Source organism: Hippocampus guttulatus, chromosome 3 (genome assembly GCF_054856545.1).
Source record: "Hippocampus guttulatus isolate MCC_2025c chromosome 3, RoL_Hgut_1.0, whole genome shotgun sequence".
In the NCBI taxonomy this organism is placed as follows: domain Eukaryota; kingdom Metazoa; phylum Chordata; class Actinopteri; order Syngnathiformes; family Syngnathidae; genus Hippocampus; species Hippocampus guttulatus.
Genome location: NC_141263.1, coordinates 18,472,735 through 18,497,033, shown reverse-complemented (window position 1 = coordinate 18,497,033; position 24,299 = coordinate 18,472,735). Strand labels below are relative to the sequence as shown.

The following is a 24,299-nucleotide window of genomic DNA, read 5'->3' as shown; positions in this document are numbered from 1 at the left end:
AATAATAAATTAATTAAAAAGTGCATGACAAAGATTTTTGCTAAAACTCACTGAATCATCCAAAAATATGCATTCATGAATGTAAATACAGTAGAGAATTTTGACAAGATGCAAAACGGATGAGCGCATTGAACCACTGGAGAGCAAAGTAAATAAATTCTGGAGTCCTATTTGTGCTCTTTGGAAAAAAAATAAATAAAATAAATATATATATATATATATATATATATTAATCCCATGATCGAAAGCATCATGTGCCCAACGTGATGGAGGCAGGGCTATGACATTGGAATATATGGATGCTAATTGAATGGGCTCACTGGTGTTTTATGGATGATGTGACTGCTGACAGATACATAACAAGATTAATTGGGACGCGCATCGGACTCTCTTATCTGCTCACTTTTAGTGACCAAACTGAGCAAATTTCATCCCAACTCTGGTGTTTCGCATGGAGAGAAGCCACGGTATGCTTACAGGGAATTTATCTACAGTATCTGATGAAAGCACAGCGTACCTAAAGGTGTAGCGTTGATTCATAAAAAGGCAGACTTGTTCATATCTTTTATCCAGGAGACAGAAATGTTCCCATTTTACACAAAAATAACATGCAACTCTGCATTTAAGGAGGCACAGTGAAGAGCCTCCATTAATAATCCCCTTTAAGAGACAAGAAAAAAAGGTTTTCGATGTTTAAGAGCGCAAGTCGACAACACGTAAAATCTAAATATTTTCAGAATATATCCTGATGTGATGCCATTTACCTTGATCCCGAGCAGCACTTTAAAATTGTTGATCATAAAACTGAACAGAGAACGTGCCACATCTAGTTGTCTTTTCCTGTGAAAATATACGAGTCATTCTGCTGCCAGAAATCCCGCACTACACTTTCGCAGTTCCTTTTCGTGTCGCTTGGCTGGACAGAATTCAGTGGCCTTCTGGGTGAGCCTCATATTCATTTACCTTGACTTTGCCCCACACATTCAAATTTGCATTTTCAATTTTAAAACACAGCAAAGTAAAAAGTGCAGCGCTCCGCCTACAGCGCACACAAGGTCAAGTGTAATTTTGGAAAATGTGTGGATGTGTGCGGGCCCCGTCTGTGAAAGCCGCGTAAATCTCCGCTCTCAGTAATGTTTATAGAGCAATGTCATGCTAAAAAAGCCTGATGTTCAGATGGTTTTTCAGAGGACCAAGGGAGTACATCAAACCTATAAAGCTACAGCATTTATCCGGAGTGGCTTAGTGCATACCTCGTATTCCGTTTATTTGTTTTGATGTAATACATGTATGCGATACAAACTTTGTCGCGGTTGTCCAAAGAGTTGCTGACCTTGAAATATGCATGGGGAAAACATGCCTCACATGTTCGCCGCAGTAATTCACATTCCGCTGAGGAGATTCTCTGGTAATTGTGGGCAACTGTGACATCATGCTTCCCAAATGCACTCATCTTATACAGTCGACGGGTCAGACGGAACGAGTTGATGAAAAAGATGATTTGCAATTCTTACCAGTGAATGGCTGCAGACTGTAATCAAAGGCATGTGTCTCTCTACCAGTGAAGGCCAACACCGAATCATTGCCCCTGCAGTTGTAACGACTTTCACTGCTCGGACAGCCATCGAGGTAGATTCTAACAGAGCGTCCCGAGGCTACAGAGAGATTAACTCTTTGATTGACAGGAGGGCTTGTTTTATCACTTTGAATGGTGAGGCCTCTTATGCAACCTCCAAAGCCTGCGAGGGTGGAAGGAGGGGAGGGAGAAAGAGAGGAGAAGGAGAAAAGGATATGAGAATAAAATTTCTGTCTCAATATCGCGCCTCGTTTATCAAGTCGGCATCGAGTATTCACTGAGCATCAAGTAATTCTCCTGGTTTAGCGTGACAAAGTACAATTTTCTGTTCATGTATCCATACTCACCATTTCACCACACAATTGGTCTAGAACTTCACTGACTCACACTCTTGGTGATTTAGCTACATGCACGTTGACAGCACAGATCTACCTGCATAGTGGTGCCTTAAGACACGAGTTTCACAAATTCACGTTGTGACCAAACAAGTCACTGAAAACAGAGGTCTCTCAATTCAACTTTCAGGATTTAAATAAATGGAAATGCAATTAATATGTCCTGGTCAGCTAAACAATAATAAAAATAAAAAGGTTGTAATGTGCACTCTATGAAATTGTACAATACAAAACTATTCTGTAATAAGATTATTAAATTGAATGTAAAGAATTAAGCAGTTTGTGCAACATGATTTGCTTCAATTTCATTCATTGTGCTGCCGCTTTATCGGGGGGAGGGGGGGGAGTATAATATCTGTATATACACACACACACACGAATGAAATGAAAGAAAGTCGCCAGCATGCTCAGTAAGTAAATAAGAGGCACTGATTTTCATTTTTTGTGGAGGATAAAGTATATTTACCCGTGAATATTGCAATATTGTCTACTCGTGTTGCTTCACCATTTCTATTCAAATATCTACTGCATTAAAGGTTGTAACACCGCAAGTATTCATGCTAACTGTTGCCACGTCTATGTTTTATTAATTTTTTTATGATGTCAGGATTAAGCGAGAGGGGGCAGAACTTTTTAAAGTACATAACTTGTAATTTTCTTTGATGTTTAGTATGACAGTAAACTTTAACTGGGAGTGGAAAACAACAGCTTGAAGCCCCTCTTGAAAAACTGTTCACTATTTGCGAAACTGCGGCTTATGGAGTGACCTGAATTTATTGCTAGTAAATGAACGCCTGTCGGAGTATTATTATTTCTGTTTGATTGGATATCATTAAGTTTTGCAGATCTCCCTGATGTGTCATGAGAGTCCCCTTGAATGAACCCAAAAATGAGCACCACACACGTAAAGAGACACCGATACAATGAAATGATGGTGATCTAATTTGTCCGATTCTTTGTGCCAGAGACATATCTCACCATGTCTGTGACTGTGGATGTCCAGAGCCTTGTGCTTAAGTTCAGGTGGCACCCCACCCAGGTATAACGGTGAGTCAACCCAAAGCCTTCCCGCTGCTCCCGCTCCCCTTGCCTCCTCTGCCCAGCCATCAACTGCGGCAGAGATGAGTGAGCCGCGTTTCGCCAGTGAGAGCTGCTTCCATCCTCCGTCGCAGTAGCTAAGCCCTGCCCACATGCTAAGCTCGGTCACGTGACCGCCGGTGGAGAGAAGGAATGACAGAAGACCGCCCTTCAGCTCCACCTAAACATACGCACCAACCAGAGAGATATCACCATGTTGCGCATTATTTCCAAATCCGATTTATTTTAAGTCATATTTCAATGAGGCACAACTTACCAGCATATAGTCACGAGTCTCTGTGTTGTACGTAAAGAGCAAAAGTGCATTAAGTTGGTCTGTTCTAAACTCCATTGAGATGTTGAATTCCGTTCCTCCACTAAACACATCTTTGTTTAACTCCAAGTAACCTAAACACAAGAGGGAATAGCGTGGAAATATTAGGAGATACACTAAATGCTAACCTCCCAAACGAAATTGTGACATGCCCACTTAATATACAACTGACCTGCCAATCTCTGCTTCCCCAAGTATGACAATAACGATAACATCACTCAAGCTCCAAATCTGTCGCATTATCAAAAACAATCAACAGTGTCCTACCATGACCCAGAAAATGGGCTCCGTCCAGCGTATGAATCGGGCAGCCCTCCCAGCTTTCATAGGCTGACATTATATTTGTGGCTTTTGTCCAGTCCAGAGATCTCCACTGCTCCGAGGGGCTGTCAGTCATCTTGAAACGCAAGTCCCTCAGGCAACCAGAGAAACCCCGTCGCATCAGCCGGGCAGGCCCTGGTGAGCACAGACAAGAACAGAAAAAAACTCAACAAAACTTCACCTATCACTCTTAAAAGGTTTTTACTCCATGGTTTCTATGCCTAAAATACGCAGCCAAGTTCTGCATGCAGTTCAGATGCAATTCAAGCCCTGACCTAAGGATGCCCATATGTTTCCAAGGACACAAGTACATTAAAAAACACAAAGAAAACCCTTTGTAATTATTGCCCAGAAAATGCCAATGGACATCGTGCAAATTCGATTCATATTCCAAAAGACGGTGGAGATTGACTCACCGGAATCTTTCCGTTGTAGAGCCAAATCTTCCGGCAGTCCTCCAATGAACAGTCCTGTATTCTCGCCAATTATAGTGCTGCCGCTGGAGGCTGAAGAACTGCCTGGTATAGTAGAGCATGATTCCAAGTTTGAGCGTATGCACATTTTGGAGAGGTTTGAGGGACAAATGGAGAGAGAGAAACATGTTTTTTGGTTTTTTTTTTTTGAGGGCATCATATGCAGTGAAGATATCACCAATAGCACAAAGCATGAACATCCTGAGCTATCGTATGGTTTATGTCGATACCCGATCATCAAATATCGCTTTATGGTTTTCTGCCACCAAATACTTGGTGAAGTTTGAGCATATTTTGCATGAAAAAAAGTTTTCCGGTTGCAAAGAAATTGTGAGAATTGTTCTTCTTCAAATGTATTAATTATGACTGTACTGTGAAATTATTGGTACACAGCAGTTCGCAATATGCGGCAGGATTTATTGTAATGTAAGTTACCATGGAATTCCCAGCTCTCATATCGGCGTACTTGAAATGTCTTCAATGGAAAAAAAATTGGAAGTGGCAGCATGCTACACACTAACCAGAACCAAAGTTAAATCAGCTTCATTTTTAATGAGTTACAAGACATGAAACACTGAAGTTAACATACCACTGAAAATGTGAGAGCAAGACAGAAAAATGAGTTTCTGTGCGTGTGTGCGTGTGTGTCTAAAGCAGTAGTTTCCTCCCCAGATTCCTCAAAGAGCAGCCGGGATTAACCTGGTTAATACCTCAACAACTGGGAAGTTTACACACAATGAAACAGGCACACACAATTACTTCTACATCCTACGCTAGATACATTAACGGACTTGCATGTATGGACACTTGCATGAACACTCACACACCCACACAAACAGGCAATACATGCGGCGGTCAGTATGAATGCGTTACCTCTGTATTGATTGTTCACAACGATTGTTCCCACGGCCCCTCGCCTGGTTGCTATGATGTGGTGCCATTTTCCATCGCTGTAGTGGCGCCCCCCGTCCCCTTGTGCACTCACAGCCACCGCCGAGCCCTGCGCACAGCAGCAAAAAGGAAGACTTACAACTCTTTTTGTGTCATCCAACTTCTTGAACAAGAGGCTGAAAAGTAAAACGTGTGTATGCTGTCGTCATTAGGTGGAGATAGCAGGGGCCAATCAATATTAGCTAAGTGCTTTGCTCATTAGCCACACGCAAAGTCAGCCACCCAAAAACGTGAGTTTGCACAAGTTGTACTGTAATGGACCAAAACGACAGACTCTGACCAAGTTAAGGGCTTCTATGTTTTTGTGTATCCAGGATTTGAGCAACAGCGTACATGGCACTTGCAATCCATGCTCATTCATGTAAAATCACAATAAGCACACTCCAGCGTGGCTGAAGACGGATGTCTCCATTAAGTCTGATGACAATGTTGCAAGCAGCTTTTCGTAAGTTAGACACAAGGAATGTAGTAAAACACGAGCGCCAGATCAGTGCTCACAAAAAAAAAAAAAATCCCTGACAGCACAGAGGCCCACACAAACAGTGATGAAGATTTAATGATGGGTTCAATAAATGTATGAATGCCAAAGTATATCAGCCTCTGGCATCTTTACAACCAAGGATAGCTCGCTCCTCTTATAAAGGCAGCCGGCAAGTGGTGCGCCGCCTCGCCCTCGCCCTGTGAATGTGAGACACATCCATACCAAATTCAAGCCAATTAAATACTCAACAAATGCTAAACAACTCTCAGTGTTGGTGCCCTTGAGTAAGCCATCACAAGAATTAACTGCGCTGCCGCCCGAACTCCATGTGATCGATAAGGGGCTCAACTATTCAAATGTGAAATCAGACAACAGAAAGATCAATAGTTTCAATCGCACAGTTTTAATCAACCAAACCAACAACTGACAACGAACAGCTTGGAATATCAAAAGCCGTCACTTAAAAAAAAGACACGCACAAACATGTAACGCACTGAAAATTGGTGTTAATTTGCTCACTACGGCACTTATTGCCATCTGTTGCATTGATGGCTGGATTATAAATATTAGCGGTCTTATTTTAACAGCTTCTTAAATCACATGTTAAACTGTTGCGCTATTGCCAGAGTGTGAAACCTATACTTATATAACTCGGGTGTTCAAAAAAGTTTGATGCACGCCATTGATGGCTTTAAATGCGATGGCTTTGTCAGCATAAAAATGGAACAGATTTTGTTCAATCTGCCGCTTTTTCCAAAACGCTGTTTCATTTGTATCGGAAAAATATTTGAATATAAACACCAGTGTGCTTTTCCGCTCTATTTCCAAAGGAATAAAGAAGTGCCGGTAGTCAGCCAAAAATGTTACATCAGTGGCTGTTTGTGGAAATCTGCGTGCCGTAAGCAGGTATTTCATACTTTGTAGTCCGCCGTGTTTGTCATGTAGGCCCTTCATAATCATATCACTTGCCCGGGTCATGCTAAATTACACACCGTGCAGTAGTAATCCCATTAGGCGAGCGCAACAGGCTAATAGGGAAAAGTAATGAGCCAGGCTGGATGTAACTCGGGGAACACCAATAAACCGTGAGACTCCTCGCGCAGTTAATTATTCCAAACTAACCCTAAACAAAAAAGTCACCTGAGTTGCAGAAAACACACACACACACACACACACACACACTGAATCATGCAGCATATAACTAATACTCGAGCTACAATTTGACAAAGACATTTGGTTCCATCCAAGTACTGCATGGACACTGATGAGGAAGGGATATACTGTACTGTGTGCGCTGTGTGCATGTTTTTGTTTGAGAGCCTAATTAGATGGTGACCGCATGGAAATGTGCGCAATCATCTGCTATCATTGCTTTCATCATCCAAGTCATTGACTCCTCAACCCCTCTACATGTGTCTGTAAGGATGGATAAGGGAAGAGAGGCTGTGTGTGTGTGTGTGTGTGTGTGTATGCGCGCACGCGCGCGCAAGGGTGCAAAGCTTAATTAGCTTGCAATTGGTATTCACGCGTGGTGACTGCAGGGAATGAGTTAATTGCAGTCCAATTCAAACGTTGACACACTTTTAAAGTCTCCCCCCCCCCCACCCCCCCACCCCTCGCTCTATCTCCCCGACAGAACGCAATGAGCGGGCTACAGATCACATTTATAAGATGAGAGCAAGCGAGGGAAGACAAGACAGAAAGAGACAGAAGAAGAGTGGCGAGGAGGTGGATCAGAAAAAAAAAAGGCTGTTGGAGGTGAGCAAATATGTCAAGTGGGCAGAATTAGATTTTTAACTACGAAACAGTTATTTATGGCAACTAAAGCATTCATTCTTCTCTCTGACTGTTATTTGTGATGGCGATAAACCAAAACCAAAAAAAAAAAAAGTCCATACCTGAGGGTCAAACAAAAAGTAGGGACGTCCATTTTTCATCTGAATGGCCAGAAATTCTTCCTGACTTCCAGGAGACAGGGCACAGAGCAGCAAGCCATCCGGAGAGCGAGTCTTGAAACTCAATTCAACACCTGAAGTCAAGTAAAATGAGCACAGTGAGAGTTTTGTGACACAACAGTAATCGTATAGTTGACTCCAAACATTTCATTCCATCTTATATGACTTGAACCACATTGAGACGTCAAAACAAAGTTGAGCGGAAGGATTTTTACGATTGTGTGTCGTACCACTGTTTCATTAAGACTATTGAGCGCAACTCCCTCCTACTTTGTATTTTTTTTCCACAAACACATTCATTTATATTTCTTGTTCCATCTCCATCAAGTTCACGATATCCCAACTACACCATACCTCTGAGCGGACTTCATTTTCTCTCTAAGCCAACTGTCGGGGATAATCTACCATCACTAGTAGACTTTGGGAAAACATGAAGCTGAGAGGACGAGCCCCAGAGGACAAACTTGATTCCACGATTTTAACACATCTTACTTGTAATCTCTTGCTTTTATCTGTAAAAACCAAAATCCTTCAAAGATGTGTGTCTTCTTCTCTCCGTCTCAAATGCGTCACTTCACTTTTCATACCCATGCTTCTCCTTCAAGGTGCTTGCTCACAAAGTGAAAGCAAACAAGTTCCTGTTTGATTTGGAACAAACTTTGTCTCTTTGGTGTTTCCACTCTCTGTACTTGTAGTCCCTCAAATGAAGAGAAGGCACCAATGCCAGAGATTGTATGATAGTATGAATATTTGGTTTGGAAGAAAATCGTAATTCACCGGCCATTTTTACTTCATTCAAGGATAAAATTATTTTTATGCCGACTATGGCATGACCTTATTGACTTGTTTCTCTCTTGAATGTTTTATCACCACGGGTGTCGAGAGTGCACAGTATGGATTGAAGAAGTACTCAAAAATTCCTTGCATTTGAACATGCGTTGTGAGCATCAAGCAGGCATGTGTCATTTACATTGGCGACCTTGTCAGTGCAAAGGAGAGTGAAGTCATGACAGACACCTGACAATTACATTACCCCCTTTTAACCTTCTCCGCAACACTCTTCTGATCTCTTCCCCTTGATTTTAACCTCCCCCCTTTTTCTTCTCGACCTCTTTGGCATTTCTCGCGCTCTCTTTTTTGTGTTTCAGTTTATTAGATTTTTCCATTCTCATATGAACCCCTCCTACTACAGTCTCCATCAACATTTATGGATCTTGTTTTTTTTGTTGTTTTGTTTCCTCAACTTGACTCTACATTACGTACACTTACACTGCTGAATCACATCTGATACAAGAACAGTGAAATAAATGCTGCCTTAAAAAAGATAATACGGCAATGGTCACATGGTCTTGAATAATTGATGCTTCCCCAAAATTCCCCATAATTGTCTATATTAGTAAGGGAATCTATGATCTCAACACACTTGAATAGAATTTCAAACATTTTAAAAGATTTTCAAACATTGCTGTATCCTAAACAAATTAACACGCAGATTAATTGTGTTGTGGAATTTGGTGGAAGTTTCCTTTGCAGAGGTAATTACGGAATATGGTTATTCAAAAAATATCTATTCGACCTCGCTCAAAAGAAATCCTTTGCTTTTGTAAGAATAATGGAACATTTCAGGCACGTATCAAAATGATTGTGTGTTTATCTGCTCGACAGGGAGAGACAGACTGTCAACACATGCTCAGAAAGGTCCAAATGTACAGCAGCTAAGTAACACTTTGCTCGTGCTCAGCATTACTTCCCTGGGATTCCCCTCAGGACTTGTGCTACTTCACACTGACAACCACTTTGGAGCCATCAACAAACAGACCTGAGCACACATCATGACAGGCGTCTGCGCGCCACACATGCACAAGATCAGCGGAAGTATTTTCGACAGGGAGTCAGATCATTGGAAAAGGCGTATCACGGTCGAGAGACAAAAGTATCTGGAAGTGTTGTGTTTAAGGGTGCCTTCACACCTATGGCTGTGAAGGCTGGTCGCTCAGGAACCAAAGTGTCACCAGTTGACCGTCCGCTGTCCAAGTGTCCTCGGGCAAGACACCAAAGCCTAATTTTAATTTGCAAAGCACTTTGGGCACCAAGATGGTGGAGATAAAGCTATCGAAGCGCACTCCATTTTACCATTTACCTATAATGGAGTTCACTTGTTTTGGTCGCAAACAAAAATCCATGCGAAGCAAAATGTATCGCAACAACCGTACATGTGAGAGTGAGCTCTTCTTTGATTGGTCAGTGGCGCTGGAGATGAATGTAAAGGTAAAATGAAATGCTGTCATCGATAAATACTGAAACAATGCTTTTAAAATTGACGTAAACTTACGTATTATGTCATTTCGCGATAGGTGGTTGCATGCAATACTCGAGCGGCTCAAACGAGACAAACCCCTTGCCTGTTTTTAAAATACAATTTCTGATTGATTCAGTTGCTGGTTTCACACTTTACCAAATGAACCCCAAAATGGGATTTATCACAATTGGTAATGACATTATTGGAGATTATCACAAGATTTCTGGAATATTTCAGCGACAACACGAGATTTTAAAATGGCTAACAATATCGATTCAACTCTTTAGTTGTCTGTATTATTTGCTCTGTTGTTTTTTGTTCGGCTCTCTCCGTCTCGATAAACGGACAAGGTTGTGTGTAATCATCGAGCCAACATAACCTGAATAACTCCAATCATGTTAGCTCTCTGCTGGCATTAATCAGAGCTCGGTGTATTAATGAGAGCGCGGCAGCTAGCTAATTACACCCATAGATTCTGCTGCAGCCCATTAAATATACAAATGACAGAATTAAAGAGCCCAGCCTCTTCTGATTAATCTTTAAATGGGGAAAAACTAATGATGTCTGTGCAAACTTTCCTTTCACACATTTCTCGCCTCTCCACTCAACATCAATGCCTGGCAATCAATCATATTAATTAGGGAAAAATAATTTGTATCATTTAACATTTCCCTCTTTCCTGCTCAGTCACTCCAGTGGTGCTGCAAGACTGTACTGTATTAAAAGTGACTGGAAATGATCCAAGTCTATTTTATTCCGGCATCCGCTATTTGTATTTTTTTTCTTTTCTTTTATTTGAAGGGGGGAGGGGTAACTAATGTTTGTGATGTTTCATTTCTCTTCATTTCATGAAAGCGAAAGAAATACATCTGGATTAGCTAAAATATGAGGATGCATTATAATCAGCCCCTTTCAGGCTCTAATACCGAAGAAATACAAATGAGGAGAGAGAACTGCATGATTGGTTTTAAAGCCAGAGTCCACTTAAATCCGTTATTTCTCTCAGTCTAATGTATTCTACACATTTTCCTTCACCGATAAAAGTACAAGTAGGAAGTCACATCATGGGAATTTTCTGTCGAGGTGGATCATAGAAAAGATGAATGGACTAACATGCATTTATGGAAACAAGCACTTAGTGGGTATTCATATTAGTGCACTAATTGCATGTACTTATGAACCTCTTTTAGCTAAAGTAAGATTCACTGTGGTCCATACTAACCTTAAGTGCCCCCGGATTCATTCAGGATTCAGAAGCATCGTTAATCACAATTGAAAATAATCATTTTGCGGAAGCGCGCTCTCTTATTACAATAAAAGCATATTATGAAAAACAACCTACTCAGAAAAACAAAATTCATTTGGCGGCAATAACTGGAGGTCAAAGGCCAGAGAAGGAGCGCGCGCACACAGACACACACACACACACTGCACGTATTCTTCAACAAAGATTTAGCACTTTACTCGAAAATGCACCCTTAATTAGCGTATTTGGAAAAGAGATCATAAATTATGAAAAATATGAGAACCAAAAAAAGTATGACTGTTTTCAAAGTGGAGTACAATAGCTCTTCGGAGCCATCCAAACGGGACGTCACAGTCTTTGTTTGTAGAAGCGTTTGGATAACAAAAAAAAGACGATGGGAATCCAAATGGCAGAATTGCCAGTGCACAGAGTTGCTTGGTTTCCACAAGGCATCAACGATTGACGACTCCCTCCTCTGTGATCAATTGACTCTCGAGGGGGCATTACACTGCATTACATTCATAATCCAATTTGGCTTTGATTTGTTCGCTGTTCCGTGGGCTTCGATGGGAATAATTGTCTGTAGATGATGCTATTAGTATTGATGGTTGTAAGAGGGTGATGGTTTGAGGACTGCTGACACATTGATGGTCCACAATAGATCCGGTCTGAAAGTGATTGTCTGATCCATTACCTTTTATGAAGAAGACTGAAGGGGAGGAATGGATTCTACTCTGAGAAAACAAGTTTTCTTTGTGCACGGGCGGGACAAAGTGGAAAAATAACAACATGGTTTCCAGTTTTCACAGTTTACAGGAGACAGGGAACATTCAAGTGAACAGTAGATGCGATGGGATTGTTAACAAGTAGCATGAACTATAACGCGCGCCTAAAAGCATTCAATTTTCTCAAAAGCCGACAGTCCGCCTTATCATACGATGCACCTTATATATGGATCAATATGCTGATTTCATGGACGTAGCCTTTTAAATGTTCTGTAAAGTGCTTTGTTACAGCTGCAGCGGTTGTGAAAGTGCGATATAAATAAAACTGTATTGTATTGTATTCCCTTTAGCATAGCTCCAACTAAGGGATTCATTAACCTAACCGCAGCCACTATAGTATCTTATATTCCATGCACCTTATAATGCGGTGTGCCCTATATATGAAATTTTTAAAAAAAGGCCATTCAGTGAAGAAGCGCCTTGTAGTGCGGAAAATATGGTATTAGGATTTGGGAAGCACCAGTGCAACAGCGACCCGTAGTACCTGTCAAACTAGCCTCTCACGTGGAACTGGGATTAGACGATATCAATACTAAACTAGCTGGTCTATTTTTCATACTACACTGGAATGATATTTTATTTATTATTTTTATTTTTTGTGAGTGAACGTGAGGCGACCATTTCAGTACCGGTCCCAGTTGAGGAGTCATTGAATCTTGAAGCAACTGAGGCAAAATAGAGACCACCACTTGATTGCTAACAAGATAGGCTAACTCGAGTAGATTGTAGTCCAAAGACATGATATCAGCTATGCGAAGCTGAGCAACATCCACACTATACAGTACTAACCTACCATCAGAACAGATTGATGGATTCCACCGCTATATTAAAAAAAAAGAAAAAAGGATTGATCATTAATTTTTCCCCAAAGCTGATCAAGTAAATTTCGTCAAACACCCATCCCGGGGTTAAAAATATGGATAAGAAAAGGACAACGTTTCTAAAAGGCAGTGAACACGCACGCTTTGGATGCCACAGAAAAGCTTTTGCCGCTCAAATCGCACGATTTGTATCAGCAGTCATTAATTATGAGCGTTAGACTGGCTGATGTTCTCAGATGAAGCAGAACATGTTTGGCTGAGCAGCTCAACCCTCTAATGATGCCGGTAAACAGAAAGATAATTGTCCTTTAAGATGACTGCAGAAGTCATCCTTGGTCGCCAAAATATACAACAACATTTTTCGATATAAACACCTCTATTCTGCAAGCCTAATATAATTTTTTAAAATTCATATTTCATGATGTATTTAGTTTTTACTTTACTTAAGACTTACAGCAAGTCATTTAATGTACTGTTTGTGGAGACACGGTGGCGTATTTGTCACATTGATGGTAGAGCTCCGATGTGTCTGTCACTGCCGATGCATTGGCAGACATCAGGCACATATCAGATTTTGAAGAGACTTTATTCTGATATATTCTGCGAATATCTAATGCCATGCATTCTTCTTCCCTTTAGCCATGCCGTATACATTGTGTCACTTGAGAGCAAAACAAAAAAGTAAATAAATGAAAATTGTGTCACTTGAATCATGTTGTGTATATTCAGTCCTTGAGATTTTGCGTGATTCGCAATGTGATTTCTTACCGGTGAAGTCAGTGTTAACGGGCAGGGTGTCACTGGGAAACTGGTAGTAACTACTGCCAGAGAACCTGGTGCCTCTGATGAAAGGACCTTGAGGGCTAGAAAGAGACACGTCTGTTCTCTCCACCTGGAAATAAAAGCATGACTGAATGACGACAACCAATGTTTCCTCCAAACTGAACGCATGTGCAGCTGCGCACTGTTCTCTCTGAGGGATATTGAAATTTTGCAAGAAAAATGAGTCCCAAAAAAGAGTGTGAAAGTGCGGGAGCATTTTAGACTGAAATGCGCACCGGTCTCATGTATTCGTTGCCACACGTACCCTGCTCAAAGACACCCGTTTGGTTAATTTTAGCATGTCCAGTGTCCTGTGCATTGCTTTTATTACATTACTATGGCCGGGTGTGTGTTAATTATATGACTACCATCGAGTTGTGCTTGCTCAGGATGTAGATAACAATAATAAGAGTAATAATAATAATAACAAGAAGAAAATAAATGAAACCGCTCAAATGGTAGAAAATGAGTACAAATATTAACATGCAACATTTAATGTGTATTACCTTCTCAACCATTTTTATAGTCACACATTAATGAAAAGCGCCTCATGACACCCTTCATTTCATATAGTTTGGATTATAAAATATCATATTTGAAGCCTTAATTAATTTTCAAAAATTTTGATTATTACAGAATTTGCTTTCATTGATTTCTGGACAATTCTATTCAATTTGGGTGGATTTACTACATAAAATGTGGCAGTAAAATCATTCATCCTTAATTCTTATAAACTCATTCATTTTATTTGTGTCATAAACCTCGATTCAATGAATCATCTGTTTTGAGATATAGGTGGTTTACATTTTTTGGGGGGGAACATACAGGTACATACAGTATCTTGGGTAATTTATTATGATCTCAGATTTTGGAGAGGTGTGCTAGTGGTTTAGCCACCGTGTGAATGTCTGCTGTTGCTCACCGTGGTCCGAGGAAGGCTCTGGGAATCAGACGAATTAGAAGGAACGTTGACTACAACCACGACAATAGCCCTCCAATCGTCATAATTGCCTCATGAATAACCGAGCTATGGTGAAGAGTGTGTTTCGTGTTGCCATCATGATCGTGACCTTTTGTTCATGCTTGACTTTAAGTGCATGTTTGCACTGGATGGATTGAAATTCGCTTGAGACTGAGCTTGGATGTCATGCTCGGGCTAAAGATAAACACATTGTCCCTCCTACTACGCAAAACTGTTTCTCGTGATTACTCTGGGGTTTGCGCATGCGAAAACAGACAATCTTGACCTGTTTGCATACCTGGTACATAGGGTGTGGTCCATTGAGCTGAGCCGGGACATCCCAGTCTATCTGGATGGTGCTTTCATTGACTGGCAACAGTCGAGGTGAGGAGAGTCCTATTGGAGCTGAGAAGGAAGAAGTGGAAAAAAAAAAGATATCAATATTAATAAATACTGATAATACAAAATAATGCTGTATGTTTAATATGAAATACTTTGCCATTACTTGGTTTTACAATGAAACTAATGAATGCGATGAACTGAATGGCAATTATACGTAATTAGATAGGAATCACATTTTGGGAATATTTTCATTCGCTCATTTCCAAAAAGGCAAACTAGTCGAGATATGACTCCAAAAGATGTGGTTCACTACTTTAAATCTGCATAAACAATACAGTGTCAATCAAAACTTGATTTTTGAACAACTCTTTTGATTATAAAGGTTGTTTGCACTTACTGTTGAGGCCTCAGAGTGCATTTGCATTTGCATTGTTTCTCAAGATTTTTCAGAGTCCTTCTATGATATATAGAGTATATATATCATCAGAAGGCGTAGAACCATGAGCCTTATAAATGGCCAGGTTTGGCATTAAAAGTTGATTGATTTATTTATAATTTAATTAACAGAAGGTGTCACGATTGCTATTTTTTGTTTATACAGTGTAAAATGGTCTTGCCTCTTTCCCTCTGTGTTTCTCAACATAAGGTCTTAGTGAATGTCGCTATTTCACTTAGCGGCGAGTAAATATAATTTCCCTCCCTCACTTCAGATGTTGAGTTAAATGTCCCTTTGAAACACACTGGATGCTACTAGAGCCGCGACTTCAATATGTATTATCAATAAATCACGCCAAGACTGCCTGCCATGGCAAGCAGTGATGTATTTCAGAATGGAGAGGGGAGACAACCAGTGACGGAATCGTGAAGAGACGCGTGTGCATTAAGTGTCTCTCCGTTCTCGTGTTTCTCGGAGTGTGTGTCTCCCTCTAATGGTCTAAATGGTTTTTGGTGAGCGTAAATTAGCACTTCGTGACACACGTGCGGCCATCTTCACTGTGACTTCTCATAGAGCTCTTAAAAGGGGAGTGGACAGCTTCTCATCTTGCCACATCAAACCATAAATTACTGCCAATCAATAGCTTACCGGTCTCTTGGAATTGAGCTATGGTGACATTAAGAACATTGTCTCTCTCACACTCACACACGCACACACACACACACACACACACACACACACACAGAGCACATGTGCATGCAGGTATCTTGTTTTACCTTGTTTTTGATAATCATAAAGACGACCCATTTAGAAAGTCGTGACTATGTACTGGGAGTTATCAGAGATGTGAACAAATCGGAAGTTTGAAACTAAACTGCGATGTCATGAATGTCACAGTAACAGCTGCTTAGTGGCATTTGAAGAACTCATTCAATGGTGTAATGACACCTGCTGGTTTATCAGACTTAAAAGGGTAGTCTTCCAAAAAAGATCACTTTCTGTCATATTTGTTAAAAGTCTCGGTATATACCTGGCAGTAGTACTGCAGTAAAAACATTTGTGAAAAAGTCATCACTCTCTGGCTCCATCGTTTACAATCACGATTATCATTGCTAGCGGACAAATTTCGCCCGCTACATATTCCCCTTTTTGAAGTATGCAAAAAAAAATTGGGGCGCATGCATCACTGATAACAAACCTATTGGGCTCTTTTATGACATTATCATTTCAAAAAGATTGATTGTTGATTTATAGATTAACTGTGACACCTCAAATGGAAACCTTCACTTTTTTTCCCCCCCACGTTATATTTTGCACAACTGTCCAACTGATGCTGTTATATAAAAAAAAATAAAATAAAAATAAAAAATGTAAAAATTGTCTCTTAATGAAAAAGTGTGATAATGGAGTAATCTGATGTTCTGACAAAAACATAAGTAGAAACCCGTAGGCACAACTCCACTCCGATATGTTCCTGTGTCCGAATAAATGATGACAAGTATCGTTTTTCAATCAGAGCTTAACTTTTAGGTCAGAGTTAGTGAATGGTGTGCTGCCCTCAGGTGTTACGCTTTGTCAATTCACCAAAGTATATATTTTACACAATGACACGTTCGGTTACCTTATCGGCGCGGTTTCAAACACACACCCATATACTGTACACACGCAAGGTTAACAGTCCAGTAGAAAGGTTCATTTTTAGCTGCCGAGGTTTGTAATGAAGGAGGCAAATCGTGGAGCAACTCCCCGGGAGCCAAAGTGCACCTTGGACTTTTCCGTTTTTGCAGCCAGTGACATGTCTTAACAGCCTCTTAAGCGCACACTTCCACCACACACACAAGCACAAAAACTTATTGACACGGTCATCCCTTGCCATGCATATTTCTCCCCTCAAGAAGGGCCGAAGGCCAATTATGCGTAAATCAATAAAGTCCCTGTTCTGTTGAGTGGTGCTACAGTGCCAGTGTGTATGTGTGCAAGTCTGTGTGTGTGTCTTGTAGAACAAGTCTTTATGGATGTAGAATACATAAAACATCACCATCAGCCCCTGATTAGCCACTCACTTTACGTCCTGATCGATAACTTCTCGGAGAGACGCGTACATGGAAACAATTGCAAATGCTTCAACACATATGGACATTTTGCATCTGTCTCGGTGTGCACGCTAATGTTTGGTCATGTGCTTGCTTGTAGCTCCGCTGGTTTTGCAGATGCTGTCTGCTCACTTACAACAGATGGTAGCAGCCTCTAATGGCCCGGTCATATGTATGCTAGATTTATTAGTGCATCGGTAACACACTCAAGTGCACCTTACTGGGAGTGCCGCTTAATGTACCACTCGAATGCGTTTTGTAGAATTTCTCCATCGAGTTTCCTCTGGTCCACATCATTATGCTACATTTGATTACGTTAACACTATTGCAAGACAGGTTGAACAAAACATGCAAGCATGTATGTCATTTTAAAGCAAGTAGAGTGGAATGGCACAAGTTTGGAGTTCAAGTAAAGTCCAAGAAAAATAATCGTAAAGGGCTAAACCCTGAGGTGTGTTTGCCTTTTCTACTTTAAATGCTGGCAGGTGTGTGATGACTCACATTGAATATGAAGTAACCAATATGAATTGGTTACTTCTAAAAACGTGTGTGTGTGTGTGTGTATATATATATATATATATATATATATATCGTGATCATAGATAAAGGGCAGAGGAAAGCCGTTGTAGTGGATGTAGCGGTCCCAAGTGATGGAAACATCAGAAAGAAGGAACACGAGAAACTCGAGAAATACCAAGGGCTCAGAGAGGAGCTGGAAAGAGCCTGGAAGGTAAAGGTGACAGTCGTGCCTGTGGTGGTCGGAGCACTCGGGGCAGTGACCCCCAAACTAGATGAGTGGTTGCAACAGATTTGTAGAATTTCTCCATCGAGTTTTGGATGAGTAGACAATGGATGGGTGATGCAACATCGGACATCTCAGTCCAGAAATGTGCAGTGCTGGGAACAGCAAGGATACTGCGCAGAACCCTCAAGCTTCCTGGCCTCTGGTAGAGGACCCGAGCTGAATGAGGGACGGACACCACCCGAGGGGGGGTGAGACGAGGAATTATATATATATATATATGGTGTGCTCATTATCTGAGTTGGTGTTGTTTCATTTCCCTCATCCTTTCCAATTGCATTGCACAGTTTATAGTCCACATCGATGGTGGAAAAAGCTTTTTAATTTTTTATTGTGGTCTAATCTTTTGATATGGCAAAACCATGACATTTGAACAGGGGGGTGTAGACGTTTTGTATTCACTGTATTTGAAACAATACGAAGATGTAAGTGACTGTTACAGTAAAAAAAAAAAAAAAAAAAAAAGTAATTATTTAAATACACAAATCATTCTACAGTTTTGGAATAATCTAAATATTGACATTTCTGGAGGAGTCTCATTTTAAACTACCAAGAATAAAGTGCCAAACAGTTTAACACATGCTATGCAAATTGTTTGAGATACAAAGAAAAAAAACTGGCAAACGGCATATGTTGCTATCATTTCTTAGAGTTGAAACAAGGGACATCTTTGGCGTTGGATGAAACAAAACGGAGGCAACAGATGTGGCTGTTAAAAATACATTCAAAAAGTCAACTGGGTACAATAAGCCATATTGTATTGTACTGTATTACAGTCAAGAGAAGTCTTTGGAATCGCTTAAAACAAACATTGTGGCTGTGTCAACAGATGTAGCCATTAAAAATACATTTAAAAAGTCCACCGATTACAATATGGGGGATCATTCATCATCATAAGCACAGGAAGGACTTTTTAAGAATTGAATGGACTGAAAACACTGCGATGCCGACAGATGTAGCTGTTAAGACGACGCTCAAAAGCTGAAATCCCTGAGCTGCTATTTATAGATGAAAGCTCGTTTTTGTCCGCATCACCCATCCATTGTCTACTCACCCAAAACGAGAAACAAAACAACAAAAAAATTCTAATGAGGAGTAAGTGTAGTGTCCACGAGTGAACAGATGGAAAAGTATGTGGAACGCATGCATGTTCTTCTGCTAATGTATTCCTTTTAATTCCCCGTGCCAAGACGGAAGTGGAAAATTGCGAAAAAGTTGAAAAAGAACATGAATGTAATTGATATTTCTTTTAAAAAGTGTATTTTAAGATGAAGTGTGCATTACTTCTGCTTGCCACGAAGGCTGACTGTGATTCCTCAGCCTGTGTTAGGTGAACGTCACATATTTCGCTTATTCCGTTAAACCAGTGGTAGTCAATTATTTTCTGTCATGCCCCCCCAAGGAAGAGGACAACATCTCGCCCCCCCCCGCACGGCTATAAATAGTATCATTTGTCTATAAAATTGTTATAAGTACACCTTTGCATAACACTGTATCCTTATTAACGTATAAGAGAATAATAAAAGAAAGAAATATGGACCAACTTTATGGACCAATTTACAACAAAGAATAGCTTTAGTAACTGGAACAGAAAATATTTAAAGTGCATCTGAAATTCAAAAATAACATTGAATCCCTAATTTAACAAAAAATATTTTTTGACTGATCATGTCAAACCATATGACACTGAAAAATAAAATGACATAAACTCAATAACTAATAATGCATTCAAACTAATCACCAACATTATCTCAGGAACACAATATTTAAAAAAAAACTTTAACGAGCAAAACAAAAATATATAAAAGAATTTGTGCTTTTTTTTTTTTTTAATCAAAGATGATGTCTGAATTAATGGCTACAATGAGCACATTTTGCAATGCACAACTTTTCGAAGCGAGGTTTGAAGCAGGACACAGCAACTCTCGGCTCCTGCTCAACGTGTAGCCGGGACCTGTATTATTAGTTTACTGAAGTAGCAGTCACAAAGCGACATGATTGTTGGCAATATTCGGCACGTTTTCGCTTAAAAAAACTCAAGCAGCTTATCAGCGTGATTGGGGTGTAATGTCTTTAAGTGACGCCTTAATTTATTTGGCTTCATGCTGTCCGCTACCAACATTTTTAGACAAAGTAAGCACATCAATCTTCCCTCGTCTGCCACCGCAGGCACATTGAAGCCAAGTTCTACATACGCCTCGTCATATTTCCTCCCTGAGAATGCTCCCTGCACAAACACTGCCAATGAGAGCGCCACTGCTCCCTAATGTAGTGGAGGTGCAACTGCAAGTTATTTTAGGACAGTAAAACAATAAAAAAGCATGTTCCCCGAGGTCAAACGCGCCCCCCTATTTGAGAAACACTGCGTTAAACCAAACATCATGAATATGATTGTGTCTTTAAAACAGTCACCAGATGGGTGTTTTTCCATCTGCTTCTCTCTGGGGATCTCTTTGTATGGACAACTTTGGGCATGACCGCATTCAATGTCATTAATCGAATAATAAATAAATCTCCACTCAAACGGTAGTAGAATGGGAGGAGTTATTTTTAGGGTCTTATTCGTGTGCTACGGGTGCCGAATATATTGTGAGTGTCCTCTATGCACTCTATGCCGGGATACCTTAACTACCACTTAAGGTCTTGGTGAAGGACATCCAAGCAGCACACACCATCGTGACTTTTTGAAAGGAATCTTTGAAAGGATTTGGTGTTACCTGCTGGTTGGGTCTGGGCTGATTTTGCAAGACTGGTAATGCAACCTTTCTTAGTGCAGAGTGTCACGGTGAAGTTGTACACGTGGTAAGGCTTCAACCCTTTTGCGATATAAAGGGGCTGGTCTGAGGGTCCGAACCGCTGCAGGACCTGAGAAAAAGGCAAGTCAATTTCATCCATGCGGCAGAAGAAGAGCCCTTCGCGCGATGACATAAAGGAGAACGTATGACACGAACCTGGCTGATCACTGGAGGAGCATAGCTGCTGTTGGTCTGTTCAGTCAGCAAATTGACATGATATTCTACAACCTGCCCTCTGGCAATGACCCCTTGACCTTCAGAAGTGCTCCATGTGACTTGAAGACTGGTGGAGGACAGTGCGGTCACATCTGGAGGAGTCATCAACTCTGGAACTAAAGATATTTGTGGAATAAGTGCAGTTGTTCAGTGGTGCTGATCTGTACTACTGATACGAGAGCGGCGCATGTGGTCACAATGTGATTTTCCGACGAAGCACAGCATGTATACACGGACGCGCAGATTCACTCACACCCGACATTTAAATGATGTTATCATATGCTTATTACCCAGACACGTAGCTCAGAGAGATGTTGGGGGCAATCGCTTAGTCTTAATGAGCCATATCATCTCTTTGAAATTCAAATACCTTAATGAGTACCCCCCCCCCCCACCCCTTAAGAAAGCACACATGCACATTGCACACACGCACGCACATTTTTCATTTCTTCCCTCATTTCCCCCGTTCTCGCTCACATTATGGCTAACAGTCTGTTGTGTTATTTTTAAATAAAAATCAGATTTTATTGCATCTGTTGAAAGCGGGTCGTTTTTACTGGGGAGCTTTCATACACCGCGTTCCATTTCATTACAGTTGCACTGAAATTAGAGAACGCTGCAAAAGCCACACACAGTTAACAACTGAATGTTAGATTAATACACCGAAACTTTATTCCAGTGACAAATGCAAGAGAAAAGCGGAGCAGTGTGTACAGTCAATGACCATCACAAAGCCAATTTCAATTGTCCAGAGTGATGGGTTTTGTTAAATACACTATAAACAACAATGTACCTTTACAACATCCTATAAATGTAACATTGAAAAGTGATTCTTCCTCTTATAATTACAAGTTCTTTCTTGTCAACATCAAACTTTATTCTCATAAATGGCTTTGTCCTTGAAAATGCAAATGATTTTATTGTTGAAACCCCCCCAAAAAACTATGATGGTAATTCCAAGACTTTAATCTTGTTGCCGGACTTTTTTTTTTTTTTTTTGCTTCATTTCGTTCAAATTTTCAAGACTGACATCTTGCTCATGTTATCTTGTAAGCAAAGCTCTCTGCTTGAGTGGTGGAAAAAAAAAAAGCTGAATGATGCTCATTCAACCTTGAATGGGTCCAATGCCATTTAATATTTCCCATAAATATTTCATTGTTGCAACAATAACAATATTTAAATGTTAAAGTAATTATATCACTTTCAGCTCAATTTTATGTGTTTTTGTTTTTATAATACAATGAATTGAAATGTTGTGTAGAGAAAAGAAACACAAAAAGTGAAACCATTTCTGGAGTGAACAAACTACAGAGAGCCAGGAATTGCGTACAAACCTCCCTCCGCTGTGCGCGCGGTGGCCCACCCTGATGTGACGTTTCCCGCCATATTGACGCTAACGACTCTCATTCGATAGGTGGAGAAGGCCTGCAGACCGGCCACAATGGCGCTGCTCTCCGGGGGCGAAGCCGTACTCCCGTTGATGAGGCGTGCTTGAAACGGGGTGCTTGGATCCAGCCAGCCGGTGCTGACAAATACTCTCTTTTCACCAGTCAGAGTTGACGGGCTGCGAGGCTCCACCGGCCCTCGTAAAAACAGCTCATACCTTGTGATCACTCCTGCGGAGAAGCAGTTAAAAAGTGATGTGCCGTAGATTAAAAGTGATTCATCGTAAATACAGGAGATGTAACGACATTGATGGACACCTTGCCAGTGTGCTTTGACAATTACCGATGGAATGTCAGCACATCACAAAAACATGCGCACATCGTGAACAATCATTATTCACTGATTCAATGTTGTGGTATGCGGCGTAAAAATGCTTTGGATCATCAGGTTTTGGCTTGAACCCGTAACAAGCTATTTAACAGTGCAGGCCAGATGTGAGGTAGGTGGGAAGCATGTTGGGAGTAACGTTGCATGAACGTGAACTTTATTTCTCTTCAAAAGCAGCCTGTGGATAACTGCTGCGCACCCTGAACCTGTCTAGACACTTTATTGCTGAATACTTAACAATCCCTGACAGAATCTTTGCCCCCCCACTCCTTTCGTCATGGCTATGCGCTGCATGGTACCTCTTCCATCCATAACATTCACTGACACGTGACAAAACTACAAGATTATCAATCCCAGCACAATAACTCTCATGACTTCAACGAGTCTCCTCAAATACCACACACCGTAGTCGGATGGCACTTTCTCAACGGGGCTAATATTTCTCCAACTAATCTACTGTCGATTTATACAAAAAGTCATCATAAAATGAATCCATATGAAGCATGCTCACGACTCTTCTCTAATGGTGATGGCAAATTGAAAATTTGAACTTCCTTTTTTTTACAAATGCTGATGCTCTAAAAGGATAGTCAAAGGCCATGACAGAGGGTCAATATTTGGCACCGTGAGGGGATGTACTGACAAGTCCAGCTGTGCACTCAAAGGGTAAGCATGCACTTGTCCTTTGTCAACGACTCTAGGGCTGTTCCAGTGGAAAAAATGGCAGAGCTCTTTAAGAATGAGGACAGCATACAAATGTAAAAGACAAAATATGGTCTCGGTATATATGCTGTATTCATAAACTGAACGGAGACTTGTAAAGTGACCTTTTGATGTCCGCACCAACCCAACTTGTCATTGATGTTTGATTCCAGAGTCAAGAACATCATGAAAAGGGTTAAGGTTAAGTCTTAATAAACTGTGCAGGTGACAGCCATCGAAGGAGAGGGTAGCCAGGAGAGCACAAGTTACTCGGTGTGTTATATGACACAGATTAACAGAGAAAGACTGAAACCACACAGAAACGTATGGTGTGGGGTGGGGTGTGGGGGGGTGGGGCAACCCTGACTTTGTATGACGCTGAGCCTTAGAGCCACAACAAAGCCCTCTGGATTTAGCAAAGGCACTTGCGCTTCTGTGGATTCCCGTTAAACGGAGTGGGTGGGGCCGCGTCTTGGAACACTTGAGTGACAAATACAGCCAAGTCATTCTTGATGAGAATAATGAGCATGCAGCAGTGACAGGAAACTGGGACAAAGTGGACCTGCAAATATTAACTGGATCCTGTTAAAACAATTAATTACTGGTAATTGTCCAACACGAGTTATTGGCAGAGCTTATTGAG

The 24,299-nt window shown here is 40.8% G+C and overlaps 1 protein-coding gene across 2 annotated transcripts in view; it reads right to left on the bottom strand.

The window, feature by feature from the left end:
• The window catches only part of ush2a (Usher syndrome 2A (autosomal recessive, mild)), a 154,739-nt gene that overhangs the window by 91,179 nt on the left and 39,261 nt on the right, over positions 1 to 24,299 (bottom strand). For both annotated transcript variants that reach the window (XM_086107236.1, XM_086107237.1), the window contains exons 24-35: positions 22,516 to 22,797; positions 21,122 to 21,297; positions 20,888 to 21,035; positions 14,796 to 14,902; positions 13,483 to 13,606; positions 7,507 to 7,637; positions 5,050 to 5,176; positions 4,120 to 4,221; positions 3,650 to 3,838; positions 3,326 to 3,456; positions 2,950 to 3,229; positions 1,515 to 1,739 (exon numbers count right to left, since the gene is read on the bottom strand). In XM_086107236.1, coding sequence (XP_085963362.1) covers positions 1,515 to 1,739; positions 2,950 to 3,229; positions 3,326 to 3,456; positions 3,650 to 3,838; positions 4,120 to 4,221; positions 5,050 to 5,176; positions 7,507 to 7,637; positions 13,483 to 13,606; positions 14,796 to 14,902; positions 20,888 to 21,035; positions 21,122 to 21,297; positions 22,516 to 22,797 — 2,022 coding nt within the window. The remainder of the gene's footprint in view (positions 1 to 1,514; positions 1,740 to 2,949; positions 3,230 to 3,325; positions 3,457 to 3,649; positions 3,839 to 4,119; positions 4,222 to 5,049; positions 5,177 to 7,506; positions 7,638 to 13,482; positions 13,607 to 14,795; positions 14,903 to 20,887; positions 21,036 to 21,121; positions 21,298 to 22,515; positions 22,798 to 24,299) is intronic.